The 18,298-nt window shown below is 42.8% G+C and overlaps 1 protein-coding gene across 1 annotated transcript in view; it reads right to left on the minus strand.

Annotated features, from left to right (window-relative positions):
• Positions 1-18,298, minus strand: part of PINX1 (PIN2 (TERF1) interacting telomerase inhibitor 1) — a 118,042-nt gene that overhangs the window by 70,926 nt on the left and 28,818 nt on the right. The window contains exon 6 of the mRNA XM_006161219.3: positions 16,691-16,767. Coding sequence (XP_006161281.1) covers positions 16,691-16,767 — 77 coding nt within the window. The remainder of the gene's footprint in view (positions 1-16,690; positions 16,768-18,298) is intronic.

Consider the following 18,298-nt stretch of genomic DNA (forward strand, 5'->3'; position numbering starts at 1 on the left):
TTTTGAGAGGTTTTTGCTATAGGGTGCGTGCGCTCACCAGACAGACAGAGACAGAGAGACAGAAAGCGAGAAATCATCCCCCCAGGGCGGATGGCCACGCCATCCACCTCCTGCATTCTCCTCTTGGGATCTTGGGCACGCATGCACACGAGCCTGGCGTGAGTTTAAGCCACCAGGTCCAGGACTCGAACTGTGGTCGGCTACATGGGAGTTCAGCAACATAGCCATCATGCTAACTGCTGGCCCCAAACTACAACTGCTTTTGCAGCAACCTAATATAATTTGATTAAAAAATCAAAATGAGCATTTAATGAAGACTCCATGTCACTGTTTCAAATGTCTTACAGGTGACCTCATTTAATCCTCACACCAGTCCTTCCTGTCTGTGTTTTAAAGATGAAGAAATTAAAGCACAGAGAGGTTAAGTAACTTGCTTGGCAGTTCAATGGTAGTAACTGATGGAGCCAGGATCTAAGTTCAGACAAGGTAGGCCAGAACTGGGGGACTTCAACTTTGAAGGAAGTCAGGAAAAGGTAATTTCATAAATTTTTTTTTGAAAAACTGATTTTCACCTATTGAAGAAACTCAACAGTCAAAGCCAATCAGCCTAACAGACGTAAGTAGAAAGCATTTATTTCCTCATAACTAAAATCCACTTTTTCTATCAACACAAAAACATAGCCTAAACAGCAAGAGCAGCAGAAAAGAAAAAGTTGGGGAAAAAAATTGCAGTCACACAAACTGTAGTTAAAAAATGACTAAGTTTCCTTGATATATGAATTTGTTGGAAAACCATTTATCAACAGCTTGTTTCTTTCTAGCCGAGTCCCTCAAGCCAAGAGCCATGTCATTCCCCTTTGACTGATTAATTAGCCAATCAGGGGACATTTTTCATTGTGAGGCATGATGGTTTATTTCAGCTAATGTTTGGTCTCTAATGGCGACATATTAAAGCCAACTCGGCTATTTTAGCCCTGTGGACTGACCAAAAGGAAAGGATAGAAGATAAATCAAAAGAGCTTCCTTCAGTTTCCCTTCAGTCCTTAACAAAACCCCCAAGGAACAAATGGCTGGAGAGAAGATCTTCTACCAATAAAGAGAAAAAAAAATAAAGGAAAGGTACAAATGCCTTCAAGCCAAGGGGGTATCCTTTCCTGTTTCTGAAGAGCAATAATTTATCCTCTGTTGATTAACAGACCACTGATAGAATAGGTAACAAAAAGTCAATATCTGGCTCTTCTTCCTTTTATCAAAAGCTGTGCTCAATAGAAAACCTCGCTCTGTAATGCTTCTTACTCACGGGAATGATTCGCCAGCACTCTGAATTAGACAAGGCCAGTGAGTAACCCAACTCGAGCACTACTCACACACCCAAATCACTGCAGACAGACAGCTTCCCACGGGCTTGGAGTTCTCCAAGCTTTTTACTTGTCCCTGTGCCTTTGACAGGTATAGAAGCACAAAACAGGGGTTGGAAGATCACAGGAGGCCAGGTGTGAATATTCATATATACAGGAGACAACAAACACATCTTAAATATGTTTGTGTCCTGCTGGGCACACTCAACAAGATAGGACTGTGTAGGTGGTCTTTGCTAGGCAATTTCACACTTAAGTGCTACCCAGCTTTCTTGCCTCCAAAAAAAACCAAAGATTACAGCAGATCTGGCTGTGTCAGAAGAGATCACAGACCTGTTTCACATGTCCTAAAGCGTATTTACTATCATCATCGACCTCATCAGTTGGGATAAGTCATCATCCATGATGTGTCTGCTCTCCTATGCCCAGTCTATGCGGAGAACATCTGCCCTTCAGGACTAGCTTACTGACCTGTGGCTTTTCCTCACTTCCCAGGAATGAACAGCCCCCTGTCTGTGTTGGCACAGAAGCATCCCTACCACTAGAGTCTACTGGCTACAAGCAGTAATAGCCCTGCCCAACTGGAAGGGAGGGGGACTGGACCCCACCCTGGAAAAGGAAGTAGGAAGGGCAAATCTAGAAGAGCGTGAGGGTGGGAGGTATTCCTGAAGCCATCTTTGGAAAACAGGATCTACTACAACAACACATAATTCAATTCTCATCTTACAGATAACCCTACCACTAGAGTCTACTGGCTACAAGCAGTAATAGCCCTGCCCAACTGGAAGGGAGGGGGACTGGACCCCACCCTGGAAAAGGAAGTAGGAAGGGCAAATCTAGAAGAGCGTGAGGGTGGGAGGTATTCCTGAAGCCATCTTTGGAAAACAGGATCTACTACAACAACACATAATTCAATTCTCATCTTACAGATAAGAAAACTGAATTTATGACAAAATTGCAACATCCAAGACAGCTAGTTGCTCCTTGACATTCAACATTTCTAATAACACTTTTAACTTGAATCTGATAAGACAAATGATTTGCTATTTAACCTCCAGATGATTTGATTTCTTCTTTGAACACACTAAGGAGCTTTCACGTTGATCTCTTGAATAAAGAACCTATGAAGATAAAGTCAAAGTTGCCCAAATATATGAGAATCAAGAAGAAGCTGAGTAATGTTTTTTCCTTTGTAATCTAAGAGAATGTCAACCTTCAAGTCAAGGGGCCAGCTGCGGTGGCAGGCAGTGCTATGAAACTGCAAGCTGGGACTACATGGGAGGCCTGAGTTCTATTCCCGGTCCATCCTAAATGGCAAGTGGCATGTGCCTATAATAGCAGTGACACAGGAGGCTGAGGAAGGAGGACTGTGAGCCCAAGGTTAGCCTGGAGGACACAGTGAGACCTGTCTAAACAACAGAGCCAGGTTAGGGTCAGCGGGGTAGTATGGTGATTGGGACAGCTGGATCTCATGAGGCCGACAGTATGGTTTAAGTCCCGAGACTGATGGTTTGGAAAAAACACACCAGGCATCTGTGCGTAGCTGCCCCAAATCCTGACGAATTAGGACCCTAAGTAAATGAGAGGAGACTGTGGTGTAGTCATCCCCAAGGGGGGATGCTTTCTAATTCTCTCTCTCTCTCTCTCTTTCTCTGTGTCTCTCGCTGGCAAGCACATGCATCCTGATACAAAACAAAAAAAGAGTCAGGCATGGTGGCACACACCCAGAGACCCAGCTGGGAGGAGGAGGCAGAAGGATCACAAAAAGAGGACTTGTCTTTAAAAAAAAACAAGGGGCCGGCAGGTGGTGTGGTGGCTAGGGGCACTGGACACCCACATGGCCGACCGTGGTTCGTGTCCCGGACCTGATAGCTTGTGTTCTCACTTTCTCTCTCTCTCATGCTCTGTCCCTCTCTGGTCAAATTAAAATTAATAAATATATAAAGTTAATAAAATAATTCTTAAACACACACACACACAACTTTGAGTTAAGGTTTGAGCATACCAGCACCATTTCAATAGGATCGTTTCGTGTGTTCTCTTTCTTGCAGAATCAGAGAAGGTTAGGACTGGAACGCTTATGTGCATTTAGTTCAGAGTCTTAAGTAGCTCAAATATTCCTACAGGAAACTAACCACGAGGCACATCCTAGAGATAGCAGCTTTGCCAGTCCGAGGCTGCTTCCTTTTTCTGAGATGCAACCTTTCCAAGAATTTCATCCACCAGTCCTAGCTCTTCCTTTTTCCTAACTACTCATCTGCTAAACGCACTCAATCCTTTCACTGGTTCCTGTGCATAACATGCTTTCCAGATACTTTTGTCCTCATATGCCATTCTCAGAATGTACCCCTTTAAAATATGGTGCCTGGGCCTGAAGAGAACAGTTCAGACACTGACGTGCAGAAAACACTCAAAATGCCTGCTACTTTCTGCACGTAGATGTGACCCTTCCCAGTCGGCCCCGCCTGCAGGGGGACAGGTGCCACGCTACATACTTTGGCTCAGGTTAAACCTGTGGTCAGGTTGCATGTCCTACCTTCTAATTTAATTTTCACCTAACTGCTATCAAATTAGATCTTTCCAGGATTAAGGAGACTTTACCCATCTCCATGAGATTTTACCTTAAAGTTGTGAAAATTTTTCACCAGATGGCCTAGCTTGGTAGGATTATTTGAATCTTGATTCTGTCATCAATGGCCAAAAAGACAGTAGGAGTTACTAAGCCATTGTTGCTCAAAACAATTAATTTGAGAACTCGAGTATATTATTTGGCTTGCTCGTGGGTTTAAATGTATCTCTAAGTAAATGGTTCCTCATTAGAATACTTTAGCAACTACTATGCCGGGAAAGCTGTCCAGATCTGACAGAGGTCGCAAGCAGGAGGAGAATGACTGCCTATAAGCCATCTACAAACCTGACCCTCACTCATGAATTTGGGTTATGAGCATGGAAATAAACGAAAAGAGAAATAGCCTTCAATTCAAGATATATCAAGTACAAAGTAATAAAACCACTTTTAAAAGACTCTTTTCACAATGATCCGCCCCATGAGGAGCAGCCAACCAGAAGAAAGAGTGGTCCATAAATTCAGCCAAACAGAAAAGAAGGGACTTGTTTGGAAGTAGTTTTCAGACTAGATAGTCAACAAGAAAGGGAAAAGAAAGGGGATTTGATAACAGACAGGAAAGAAATACAAACTAGGAAGAAGTGATGTTTTGGTTCAAAAAGCAAAAGGCATCAGAAGAATGAAGTGATCATTAACTGGGCATCCTGGGAGGGCATAAGAAATGCTCGCAAGGTTTCTAATGCCACCACGGTATAAAGGTGAGGAAACCAACAAGTATTTGGCCAGGAGCCAGTGCCAGAAGTGTGCTGTGTAGAGAAACAAAATGAGAATGTTAGTAACATGTCCTCAGTCCTCGATCTGGTTTAGGAGTATTTTTTCTGGTGATAAGGCTGAATCAGGAAACAAGCTGGATAGAGGAAGGAAACTGGGAAGGAGGGGGGGCAATGAGAGGGGAAAAAAATAGGAGTATCAGGAAGTTCAACCAGATAGGAACTAATGGAATTTATTTTTCAGCGCCTCCAACTTCAACTTACAAACCAAGTGAGAACACACACGTGTGCATGCACGATCAAGTACACAATTCCTGGCAGGCTGTGGCCGGCACGGGTACCAGTTTCAGGTCTCGAGGGACTCTAGCAATTTCAGTTCAATATATTCGATCATTTCTTTGTCTCTGTAGAAACTGCATACATCTCCAATTTAGGTGCACTCCAAGACAGAGTTGCTATCTTCTAATTAATACTATACAAAGATAATGGGGAAAGAAAGAAGTTGGAAATTAAAAATGTACAACTAGCCATTCTCACACAGGACAGCTTACTAAAAGTTTTTTTTGGGGGGGGGTGGGAGGCAGCAGTTGGCATGGTTCTTGCACTGAACTCTCACATGGTCAACCACAGTTCAAGTCCCAGACCTGGCAGCTTGGTTTCTCTCTCTCTCTCTCCCCCTTTCCCTCTCTCTCTTTTAAGCATATGTGCCATAGAGCAAAATTAAAAAGTAATAATAATAATAACAAAATTAATCTTAAAAAAAGTTTCCTGGCTGGTCCAATAGTCTAGTGGTCAAAGTACCAGATCCCAAATGGCTGACTGTGATCAATTTGAATCTTGGCCCCTGTGGCCTGAAAAAACATTGGGTGCATAGGCGTGCATGTCCCAAATCCTTGTAAGACAGAAAACTGAAGGGATTGTGGTACAACCACAACCTACTGGGGCATGTTTTTTCCCTCTCCCCCTCTGTCTCTAGCAATCACATACACCTTTTGACAATTAAAAAAGTTTTCTGAGTTAACTGGTCATCTGAGATGATCTCATTGTTCGGAATACTGGGATTAGGCGCAGAACTGGTGCCTCTTTGTAGCCTCTGAGGTTTGAGGAAATACCTAACACTGACAAAGTTAGAGTAGAGCTCCTGAGGCAAGGTGAATGCATTAGCCTCCACAGCAACGGGAAACAGCCAGTGCGCTGACACACCCAGTGGGAAGGCGAGTGGTACGACGCCTTAGCAGTTTTGCTGCAGGCTCCCATGAGCCTGGCACTTGGGTTCTAGTATTTTTTGGGCTGTTAATTTAAAAAGTTCTGAATTCTCTATTGGAAATACTTTTAATAAACTGAGAAGTCTCAGGACCAGGAGATAGCATAATGGTTATGTTACTGGACTCCCATGTAGTTGATCACGATTAAAGTCCCAGACCCAGTGGCTTAAAATTCATGCCAGACGCATGTGCATGTGTGTACGACCAAAATCCTGAGAGGAGAATGGAGGGGAAGGGACTGCCCCATGGACATCCCCGCAGGGAGTGGTTTCTTGCTTTCGGTCTCTCTGGCAAGCTCACATGCCCTATAACAAAAATCCCTCTAAATAATAATAATAATGATAATGATAAAAAAAAATAAATGATTAAAATTTTAAAAATTGAGATGTCTCATTAAATTTTACTGTCAGCAGTCACCTATAGCCAGAAAACCCCTTCTATCCACCATGGATCACCTGACACATCATCTCAGTCAAACTGCATAGCTCTTGGGGTGTCAGAACAGACAGGGGAAGGCCTGGGCAAACCACAATTGGTTTTATACCTCAAGTTGTTGGAGATAGGGCAGCACCCTTTCCACTATCAGACTGTGTTCTCCTGCACAAGCTCATCTCCAGCAGCATGCCTGGTATCGTAACTGAGAGGGGAGGAATGAATGGAATCTCTCCAAGTTCCCTGTGACAGCATGCCATTTATGTAATGTGCATGGGATGCTAGAAAAGGCTAGTCTTGGTGTTTGGAGCTCAGGGTTCCACTCCTCTGCCACCAATCTCTTCCCCTTAGAAAGCCATCTCACTTCACTGGATCTCGGGCTTCTCTTTCATAAAAGGATACAGCAGGAGTATCTGATCTCGGAGGCACTTTCCAGTTCTAGTTATTTTGTTTCTATGGTGGGGTCTGTGCTAACATTCTACTTGTTCTGCCAGAAGCCTGTCACAGAAGTTTATTTAGGAAAACTAAATGAGGGGTCTGTGCCAGAAACCAGTTTTGAAAAACAAAATTCTTTTTTTAGAAAAACAAAATGACCCGGGCGACTTGAAAATCATGATGGGTGTGTGTGTGTATGTGCCCAAAATCCTGAAAGGAGACTGGAGAAGGGACTGCGGTGTGGCCATCCCCTAGTAGGTCATTTTTCACTTTCCCTCTCTCTGTCTCTTGTTTCTCTCTGGCAAGTGCATGCACCCTATGGTAAAAATCTTTAAATAAAAGAAAAACAAAATGAGAATTTTGAGCCCTAAGGCAAACTTTTTTAGGTGTCTCTTAAGAAGTTATGTCCTGGCGCCGGCAAGTGGCATGGTGGTTAAAGGCGCTGGACTCCCACATGGCCGACCACGGTTTAAGTCTCAGACCTGGTGGCTTGCTTTCTCACTTCCTCTCTGTCTCTCTCTGATCAAACTGAAAAATGATAATGATAATAATAAATAAAGTTAAATAAAATAATTCTTAAAAAAAAAAAAGAAGTTATGTCCCTCTGCTCTCCCTGAATTTTTAATTTTTGCTTTTCCAGTTGTAATATTTGTGTGTGTGGATCCTTCCAACCCTTTCTCTCAAGTTTTACTTGGTGTAGTTTTTAGGGCCTCTCCCCTCACAACACAGTTGCCTCCATGTTATTGATTTGGACTGTGCTCATGTGTCCACAGAGATAAGACAGCTTGAAAGAAGGAAAAATCCCAAGTCACTAAACAGAAATGTTCTTATATGCCACACTTTTTCAAGAAAGCAGTAAATGTTTTGTGTGACACTAATAGTAAAGAAAAATACATTTCTCTATAAGAACCATACCTGTATATGTTCTTATGTTCATCCAATAAACAGTTGCTATTTTTTAAAAGAGAAAAACGGGACAGCAGGTGGCATAGTGATTAAAGAGCTGGACTCCCACTTGCCTGACGGCAGTTTGAATCCTGGACCTGGCGGCTTCCTTTCTCACTTTCCCTCTCTCTCTGGTAGGTGTACATGCCCTATAGCAAACAATAATAAGAATTAAATAATTCTTAAAAAAAAAAAAAAGAATAGTCAAAGCTTTGAAAACCCATTTTAGAGTGAAAAGCAATGTCTGAAAACCCATATCTGGGATTGGATTTTTTTTTCTTTTGGAGAGGTTTTTGCTACAGGGTGCATATGCTTGCCAGAAAGACAGAGAGAGACATAGAGACCGAAAGCGAGAAATCACCCCCCAGAGGGGATGGTCACACCACAATCCCTTCTCCTCCATTCTCCTCCCAGGATCTTGGGCACGCACGCACACGTGCCCGGCGTGAGTTTTAAGCCATCGGGTCCGGGACGTGAACCGCAGTCGACTACGTGGGAGTCCAGCGACATAGCCATTACGCTAACTGCTGGTCCCTGGAATGGTTTTTTTTTTTGGAGAGGTTTTAGCTATTCGGCGCCAGACAGAGAGACATAGAGACAGAAAGCGAGAAATCACCCCCCAGAGGGGATGGTCACACCACAATCCCTTCTCCTCCATTCTCCTCCCAGGATCTTGGGCACGCACGCACACGTGCCCGGCGTGAGTTTTAAGCCATCGGGTCCGGGACGTGAACCGCAGTCGACTACGTGGGAGTCCAGCGACATAGCCATTACACTAACTGCTGGTTCCCCCTGGATTGGTTTTGTAAATCATAAAATGGCATACACATTTATTCAATAATCCTTTCTCAAGAACCCCCTGTGGGAGGCCAGTAAAACCCAATACTGATTCTGACCCACATGAAAAGGTTCCAGGTTCGTGTCTAAAGACCTCCCTGAGAAAGCTGGACGTGCTTGTGCCCACATTCTAGGGCTGGCTGAGGCTAGAGGTACACCATGCCAAAGAGAGAGACAAAGCACTCCCAGAGGAGATGGGCACGCCACAACCCTTCTCCATTCTCCTCTCAAAACTTGGGGCACTCACGCATATGTACTTGGAATGCTTTTCAAGCCTCAAACCGCACAGTCAGCCATGTGGATCCAGTCACCTTTAACCATCACGTTATGTCTTAACTACCACACCACGGGCTAGCCTCCAGTTAATTACGCTTTTGTTTGTGTTCTTGATTTTTAGTTTGCTACAGAGTGTATGTGACCACCAGAAAGAAAGAAGGTAAGAAATAACCTCCTAGGAGAGTTGGCCACAGGGCAATCCCCTCTCCTCCCTTCTCCTCTCAGGATTTGGGGCATGCATACACATGTGCCTACCTTTATTTTCAGCCACTGGGGCCAGGATTTGAACTGCATTGTTGGTCATATAAGATCCAGCTGCCTTACCCTCCATGCCACTTGCTGGCCTTTCACTTTTTAAAAAAGTTTTTTATTTTATGAGCAAAACAGACAAGAATAGGACCAGCAGATGACGTAATGATTACAGCACTGGACTTCCACATACCTGACCACAGTTCGAGTCCCAGACCCGGTGGTTTAAAACTCACACCAGGTATGTGTGTGTGTGCCCAAAATCCTGAGAGGAGAATGGAGAAGGGATTGTGGTGTTTCCTCCCTCTACCCCTGGGAGGTGATTTCTCACTTTCTGTCTCTCTCTGTCTCTCCAGTGAGAGCATGCACCCTAAAGCGAAAATCTCTCTTAAAAAACAAAAGAGACAAGCAAGAGAGAGACAGACACCATTCTCAACAGAATCCTTATGCTGCAGTCCATTCTCACATTTAGTTAGATCTTGAACCTTCCCATATGTCAGCCTCAACAGAGCATTGAGTTCTACCGCCAGCCCCTACAAAACCATGATTTTAAAAATGGATAGTGGGATGAGCAGATGGCATAATAGTTATATTGCTGGACTCCCATGTCGTCGACCATGGTTTGAATCCAGGACCCAGCAGCTCAAAATTCACACCAGGTGCATGTGCATACCCAAGATACCTGGAGGAAAAGGGATTGCCACGTGGCCATCCCCCTGGGGGGTGATTTCTTGCTTTCTGTCTCTGTCTCTGTCTCTCTCTCCCCAGTGGGCACACATCACTTATAGCAAATAAAACTCTTTCAAAAAAAAAAGGGTAGCAATGATTTCTTTTGAAATAATAACATAAAGAAGAAGTACAATGAGATTTTAATTGACTGAATCCTTACCATGTGCCAAGCACTGACTGAGCCAATCACATGCAAGTCTAGTCTCCTTAAGTTTACTGTCCAGCATATGTGACAGGTGAAAAAGGTCACATGTGGGACCAGCAGTTAGTGTAATGGCTATGTCGCTGGACTCCCACAGTCAATCGCGGTTCGAGTCCCGGACCCGGCAGCTTAAAACTCACGCCAGGCGCATGTGCGTGCATGCCCAAGATCCCGAGAGGAGAATGGAGGAGAGGGGATTGCGGCGTGGCCATCCCCCCTGGGGATTTCTTGCTTTCTGTCTCTCTCTCTCTCTCTCTGTCTGTCTGGCGAGCGCACACGCCCTATGGTAAAAAACCTCTCTCAAAAAAAAAAAAAAAAGATCACATGTGAAATCCAGTGGATCAATTTCTTCATCAGAGGGGGGATAGAAAGTGTGCTTTAAATTTCATAAACACGTCCTAGACATCTTATGTTTAGCTTGGCTTGTTGTTTCATTCTGCTGGACCTTTCTTTTTATTTCTATATGTTATATTTAAAATAAGAGATCAGATTCTTGCTTGGCAGTTTGTTCCACTACACAGTATAAAATGCACCCCTATGATTATCACAAAAAAATTGACATTTCAAGTATGGGGGGAGCAGAAAAGAGACATGGGGGGAATGTAGAAAAGTTTTTTGGTCTTATTTTTTTCTTTTTTTTTTTTTTTCCCCCAAATGCAGAGTCCTAGATTTTAAAGTATCCTTTTGGATCAAGGATTCCTTCAAAGACGAATGCTCTGGACTTATATTCATCTGTACATGTACGTGGGCCCACACAGAAATTCTGCATGCAGTTAAAGGTTACCAGCCTCACTGTAATGAGTACATCCTGAGATACTGCCCACAGACATGTGACAAACAACAAATTTGTCACATAATGATGATACACTTGATATTTCTATATCACTTCATGGTTTGATATACTTCAGAAATCACTGAAGTAAATGACTTTGTTAAGGCTTGGGCCTTAAAAGGTATCACACTATCCAATGTCTACAAGGAGTGTTCTAAAGACTCATAAGTTATCAATTTTAGCATGGATAAGCATAGATGGTTGGGTCATGGGAATGCCAATCAGCCCTTAACACCTGGGTATGGACCGCTGCCAATCTGAGCAGATTCAGCATCAAACTGTAAAAGATTGAATGGTCTGTAGACATGCTAGTCTATTCCCAATCAGATAATTCTGCTAGGGTATAGGAACGATATTGGGGGGGGGGGGGGCACCCCACACTGTGGTGGGGGTGCACCTACAACTGTGGTGACAGAAGAGTCTGGTATCTTAATCGAGGTGGTGGTTACAGAATTCACAAAGTGATAAAGCGGCGCAGGTCTATAAACAGAATGCACCAGTGCTAGCTTCCTGGCCTTGCCTTGTACTGAATTACATAAGAGGTAATCAATGAGGAAAACTGGGTGAAGGGTAAAAGGAACCTCCCTGTACAACCTTTGCAACTTGCTGTGAATTGATAATTATTTCAAAAGCAAAGTTAAAAAAACAAACAAACAAAAACAAAAAAAACCTCTCATCACAATTAGTCAAGGACTGCAGATGGTTTTTGGATATAAATATATTCAGATAATCAATTCATTGGAAAGAGCAGAAAATACACAACTAATACAGTATCTATGTATTACAGATATAGAAACTCAAGGTAGCTCTTTGTTAGTTCAGCCACCAGTTCCAAGAAGAAACTGATATTCTTTCCATGGCTGGCCCAGGTATCTAGTCACATGCTTCTGAACTAGTATCAATTTACCTCTGACTGAAGTCAGGTTTTGACATATAAACCACTATTTTCTACAGAGTGTAAACAATAATAACTCATTTTCCCACAAAGTTATGACACAGCATTAACTATAGGTGTCTTTGACAAAAGCTCAAGGAAATTGCTAAAGCATAACTAAATTAGTTAAAGATAGCTGATTTATGTTTTTAGGAATTATTAATTTGGGGCCAGCAAGTAGCACGGTGGTTAAAGGCACTGTATTCCCATATGGCTGACCATAGTTTGAGTCCTGAACCTGGTGACTAGCTTACTCACTTTCTGTTTCTCTCAATCTGTCTGTCTGATCAAATTTAAAAATAATAATAACAAATGGAAATAAATAATTTTTTAAAAAGAATTATTAATTTTATTATCATTTTTTAAAACTTGTTGTAGGGCATATGCACTCAGCAGAGAGAGACACAAAGAGAGAGAAAGAGAGAGGGGAAAAGAGAGAGCAGGCTTCCAGGCTGGAGACTTGAACTGTGGTCAGCCATGTGAAAGTCCATTATCTTAACCACCATACCACCTGCTGACCCCAACATAGTACACTTTTAATGCAAAAAAACCTTTACTAATATTGGCAGTAGTGTGGTATACGGGAAAGAATGTTGATTACAGACTTGGAAGGACCCACATTATTTAAGTCTTATTTGTGACATTTTGGAGTTTTGCAACAATACTTCCTGAGCCTCAGTTTCTTCACTGGTAAAAAGAGGATACTAATGCCAACTTCATAGGATTGTTATGAAGATAAAACACACTGACATCATATATGTCTAGCACAGTGTTTGACATGTAGATGTTTAATAAAGTGGTAGTTCTTATGTTGATAGTCAGGGGTTGCAGAAAATAAAATCAGGCTTGGCTTCATATGAAAGAGATGATGTTGCCCAAGTCAGAAATGTGGTCAATGACAAGGTTGTGTAACTCCAGATACCAAAGACAGGGCAGTGTCAGCACCTTATGCAGAGCACCCAGAGAGATTATGTCCTAATGTGTAGCACCACCATGCATGGTTTCTAAGGCTCTTAAGGTATTTGACTCCAGTAGCACTTTGGTCTTTTCAATGCCAAATATAAAAATAGACCAATGTTGCTATGGGGGTCAAGGGAAGAAAACAAAGCAATATTCCTTCGAACTGAGAATAGGAGCCAGAAGAAGTTGCACTTCAAAACATTCTGATCAAAGGCCTCTTGCTCTCAGCTATAGAGCTGTTATAAGTAAAATGGTAAGCTTTCATAGCTACAGTTTCTTCAGGTAAGGTACAGGTGTACTTTAACAAAAGCAAACTTAATACATGAAAATCCACATGTATGTCAAAAATAAAGTTAGAAGTGACTGTTTTCCAGAAGGATTTATTTGGTGTCTTAAATGTAATTAGACAGATTCTGTTTTCAGTATACATACGGTATGTGAGTAATCTAAAACACACAAAGGTCCTACCTCCTCAGCGCACTGTGTGGACCAGCAGCATCGCACTGCCTGGGAGTGCTTCGGAAATGCAAACTCAGGCCCCACTCTGTACCCCTTGATCTGGAACCTGCAGTTAAGCAAGCTCCCCAGAGGACGTGTAGATGCGGTAAGATGTAAGAAGACCTGGCCTGGAAGTCTTCATGACACTGAATCAGAAGCTCTCTCAAATCTACCCTTTACCATATATTAGAATAACCACTGGAACTGGCTAAGGAGGCTTTTCATTTTTTTTTTTTTTGGAGAGGTTTTCACTATAGGGCGCGTGCGCTCGCCAGACAGACAGAGAGACATAGAGACAGAAAGCGAGAAATCACCCCCCAGGGGGGATGGTCACACCGCAATCCCTTCTCCTCCATTCTCCTCTCGGGATCTTGGGCACACACGCACACGCGCCCGGCGTGAGATTTAAGCCACCGGGTCCGAGACGCGAACCGCGGTCGACTACGTGGGAGTTCAGCGACATAGCCATTACGCTAACTGCTGGTTCCCAGGAGGCTTTTCATTTTTAGTGGAAAAATATTTCTTCTTCTTCGTTTGAACCATTATGCAAACACTGGAATTAATTGGTCTGGGGTGAGAGCTGGCATTAGCGTGGTAACGGCTAGGCACCTCAGGGCAACCATGACCTCAGCCTGCAGAGGTATGCCTGTAGAATAAGAGCAGCATCCAGGCACCAGCAGATGGCGTAATGATTATGTTGCTGGACTACCATGTAGTTGAATGTGGTTTGAGTTCTGGACGGGGCACGTGTGTGTGTGCATGCCCAAAATCCTGAAAGGAGAATGGAGGAGAAGAGACTGCAATGTGGCCATCATCCCTCCTGGGGAGTGATTTCTTGCTTTTTGTCTCTCTGGCGATTGTACATGCCCTATAAAAAAAATCTCTCTCTAAAAAAAGAGCAGCCAACAGCAGAAATCAACTCACCAGCAGTTAAGAGTCCAAATCACAAGAAGAGAGCATTAAACCAGAGGTAAGAGATGACTACACAGAGATCTTACCCAAAACAGCATCATTTCAAGGCTGATGGTCTTTATACCAGCTAGACCAAAACCCATCTTCCCTGGGTGAGCACTAGGAAACTGCTGCAGAAGCTCCTCAATCACAAATAAACTTCTCACCCTAACATAATTATGAATGACTACACTACTAAAAAGTCAAGTAGCACTGATCAATGTTGAAGTATCTCATAGCACCTAACACCAATATGAGGGGACTTCAAAAGTTTGTGGGAAAACGGGACTCGAGTATGAGTTTATATTAATACAAAAATTCTTGAGACCCACGCATAGCTGTTTTATAATATACACGTCCCATGAATTTTTTTGAAGCTCCTCCAGTAGGTCCTCAAATACATTCTGCCAGAGGATTAGAAACCCTATGACAAAAAGTTCTTTGCTCACCACACAAATTCTTTCAAAGTTCTACCAAAAGCCCACAAATACTATTTCTTCCCCTGACCTGCTCAACAGTAAGACTTCAGAGGGTGCTAGAGAAGAGGGTTAGGGGAGGTCAAATTGGCAGCAGGGAGAAAAGGGGGATCAAGTTATTAGAGAATGTAAAGAATTGGGGAAACCAGTGCCATGGGAATGTAAGACCCCTGACAGGAAACAGGAGGGTGCAGGTTGAAACTGGGGCTGACAGAAAGGGACAGGTTGTGACCATGGGTGGGAGCTAATGGGGCAGAGTGGAGGTGATAAGAGTATGGGAGGAGAAGGGATTGTAAAATCAGGCTCTTCTCAAGGATACTGAAATGACTGAGGACAGTCAGAGGAGAGCATTTAAGGAAGGTTGAGATAAGCTAGATGCAACATCCTCAGTGAAGGGAGAGTGGCCTAATCCAGGTCACATGAAAACCAAGGACAGAGGTGTGACTAGAAGCAGGCTACTCTGATGACCTCAGCTCTTCCTAACAGCCTCCTGTGAAGGAACATTCGAACATCAGAGATGGCCTGATGTCAGGACACCTCCTCCCTGAGGGCCTTCAATGTGACTCATCACGGACTGTCCGGTACCACCCTTCCGCAAACCTGGGAGCCAGGTCTCCTTTCCTTTCTCCATTCCTCCATCCTCACTCGGCTAAGATGCAGAGGCAGAAAAGTGCAAAAGACCTAGGAATTTAGTCCCGACCTACAGAGGAAATTGTCATACAAAAACTTCTCATCACTGGTAATTCTGGAGGCTCTAAAAATACCACCAAGTAACTATCACCTTGGAAAAACAGATTTCCGTCAGTGCGGGAAAATGCCATAAATAAAATATGTCTTATTTTGTTTTACAGGCACCAAGAACCTTGGCTAGGAACCAATAAAGGAATATAAGTACGGCATACCAGATTAGCTGAGTAACAGCTGTAGCAGCTATATATCCCAGATTCTCTTAGACAATACCAATCTTAGTTTACCCATTATCTCCAAAAATCCCTATTTCAAAATTTCTAATATTTTGACATCCAAATTACATCCAGGGCTGTCTCCTACACTTGGAAATGGCACAAAAATTCTATGTAATAATATACCTCCAATTTAATTATTAGGATTATGAACTATTGGTTCATCCCATTCAGGGTGTAGTTTAATCACTCCATTCTTACCTTCTAGTTGCAAAACAAACAATAGTGCACGACGGAGTTACTGAAATACTCCATCTAAATCCCTACCAGATGGTGCCGATCTAGCACCGTCTCAGAAAGCTTTTTTTTGGGGGGGGGGAGAGTTTTTTGCTATAGGGCACGTGCGCTCGCCAGACAGAGAGAGATAGAGAGACAGAAAGCGAGAAATCACCCCCCAGGGGGGATGGTCATGCCGCAATCCCTTCTCCTCCATTCTCCTCTCGGGATCTTGGGCATGCACACACACGCGCCCGGCGTGAGTTTTAAGCCACCGGGTCCGGGACGCGAACCGCAGTCGACTACGTGGGAATCCAGCGACATAGCCATTACGCTAACTGCTGGTTCCCTCAGAAAGCTTTTAAAGTGGAGTAGGCTGGTACTTGAGGACGCATGTGATGCTCCTCCTCCTCGCTACATTCCAAGTAGAACGAGTCTAAGCCACACACACACAATCCCTGCAAGCGACTTCCCACGCTCTTGGCGACGAGAGAAGTATTTTCCCCCATGTATATACCAGCAGTAAGTATTCTTCCCCAAATTTAATTTATGCCTCACATAGGGGGCGTGGGGGAAAAGATAACATATAACCTTTTTAAATTCCTTATAAAACTTATTATCTACCAGCTCTTATTATTAAAAGAAACTGCATGTAGCCTTTGTATGAAGCCTTTAAAAGCAGTCTTGTTTTTTTTCTGGTAACTCTGTCTGGAAAGCACTGTTAGTAATAAAGTAGTCTTATACACAGTTAAAAATCAAGCAGCGTTAGAACCTATCAGCTGTACGTGGCTTAATACCTTGGAAGTCTTCTTACTCTGTCTTTTCCCAAAAATGCAATCAAGATCTGTTTTGCTCCGAGATGATAGATCCTTCCCTAGAAAAACAACGGATGCCTCTCAGTGAAACCAGTCTTTCTAAGATAAGGAACACAAATATACAATAAATTATGTAAGTCCTGAAAGGAAAATGGCTTTTGGAAAAGAAATGAATGGTTTTGTAACTCTCTGTTCCCCTCTTCACTGATTATAGCTCTTTATAAATAAAATTTGTTAATAAATAAAGTCAGTTAAATTTAAAAATCAAGTGACTGTTTTAGAACCAGAACCCTTAACATCCTCCCCTTAACTGTAGGAACAACTTAGAGTACAGACTGAAAGAAAAGATTCTGAAGTCAGCCCTACTGCTAGTGCACCTTCCAGATGCAATTTCTGGCTCTGGGTTCTCCATTTATAAAACAGATTTCATTCATTTCAAAGAGACATGAGTGACTTACTTAGGATTATGAAATGCAAGACACAAAACTTCCAATTCACACATGCACATGAATGACAACATACCATATCTGACACACAGGGGCTCAGGAATTACCCACTGAGTGGGTGGAAATTTAAAAAGAGTAAATGTAAATGAAAATGATTTGACTTTTTAAAAGTGTTCTTTATTGTTACAGCTATATCATCTTTCAATAAAAGGCTGTCTAATGAGAACAGGAAATTAAATAGCTCAGGCAAAACGGTGTCCAAAGGATTTATGCTGCTTACTTAAGAAACTAAACTCTTCAACTTAATTTCAAACCCACAAACAACTACCTTGAAAATTCACTTCACTGGAATTTCCACTCCTACCCAATGATAGGCTATGAGCATTCAGCCAAATCTATTCCCATTTGTCAGCTTCATGGTCGATCCACTTTAAAATCTAACTACTCCATGTAAAGATGTGAGGCTCTTGGGGAGGGAGGTTCTGGATCAGACACAGGAATTCATGTTTTGAATGAAAAGCCCAAATTCCACTGTCGTAGTTTCACTCGTCTTCTTAGCTTCCTGTAGCAAACTGATTTGGTAGAGTAATGTCATGACCCAGAAGGTTCTAGTTCACTGACTATCACTGGGGCATTCGAATATGATATTGCTCAGTTGCTCCATGAAATTGAAAAACAAACCACCCTTCAATTTAAGGCAGGTGCCAAAACCAGTTTCAAGGTGGCAGCACCAGATTACATGGACTAGTCAGTGTGACCGGTTCCTGTCAGAGGGGCAGGCGCGTCTGTGGCTTGTACTCTGTTCTCGCCTTTCTACCCAAGCTAGAAACTAAGCCTTCCTGGTTCTCTTTATTATTAGATAGAATCTACACAAAAAGACTCAAATGAAAACCTACTTTAGAACAGAATGAAGCAAAGAGGCCAGAAAATGAATGAGCAAAGTAGGAAAGAAAACTGCTGATCATGGCAGAGGTATGGAAGCCTGTGCTCAACTCTGTCATCAGCATGACCCACTGTCCATGCACAGCACACTCAGGGTGGCAGTTTGAGTTCAGACAAGAGAGGAGTATTTAGTTTAGTTCAGAGCTTGTGTTGGCCAACTCTCCCTAGCCTATCCTCTGCAATGGAAGAGATATAAAAAGTG

Source organism: Tupaia chinensis, unplaced genomic scaffold (assembly GCF_000334495.1).
Source record: "Tupaia chinensis unplaced genomic scaffold, TupChi_1.0 Scaffold138390_1, whole genome shotgun sequence".
Classification (NCBI taxonomy): domain Eukaryota; kingdom Metazoa; phylum Chordata; class Mammalia; order Scandentia; family Tupaiidae; genus Tupaia; species Tupaia belangeri.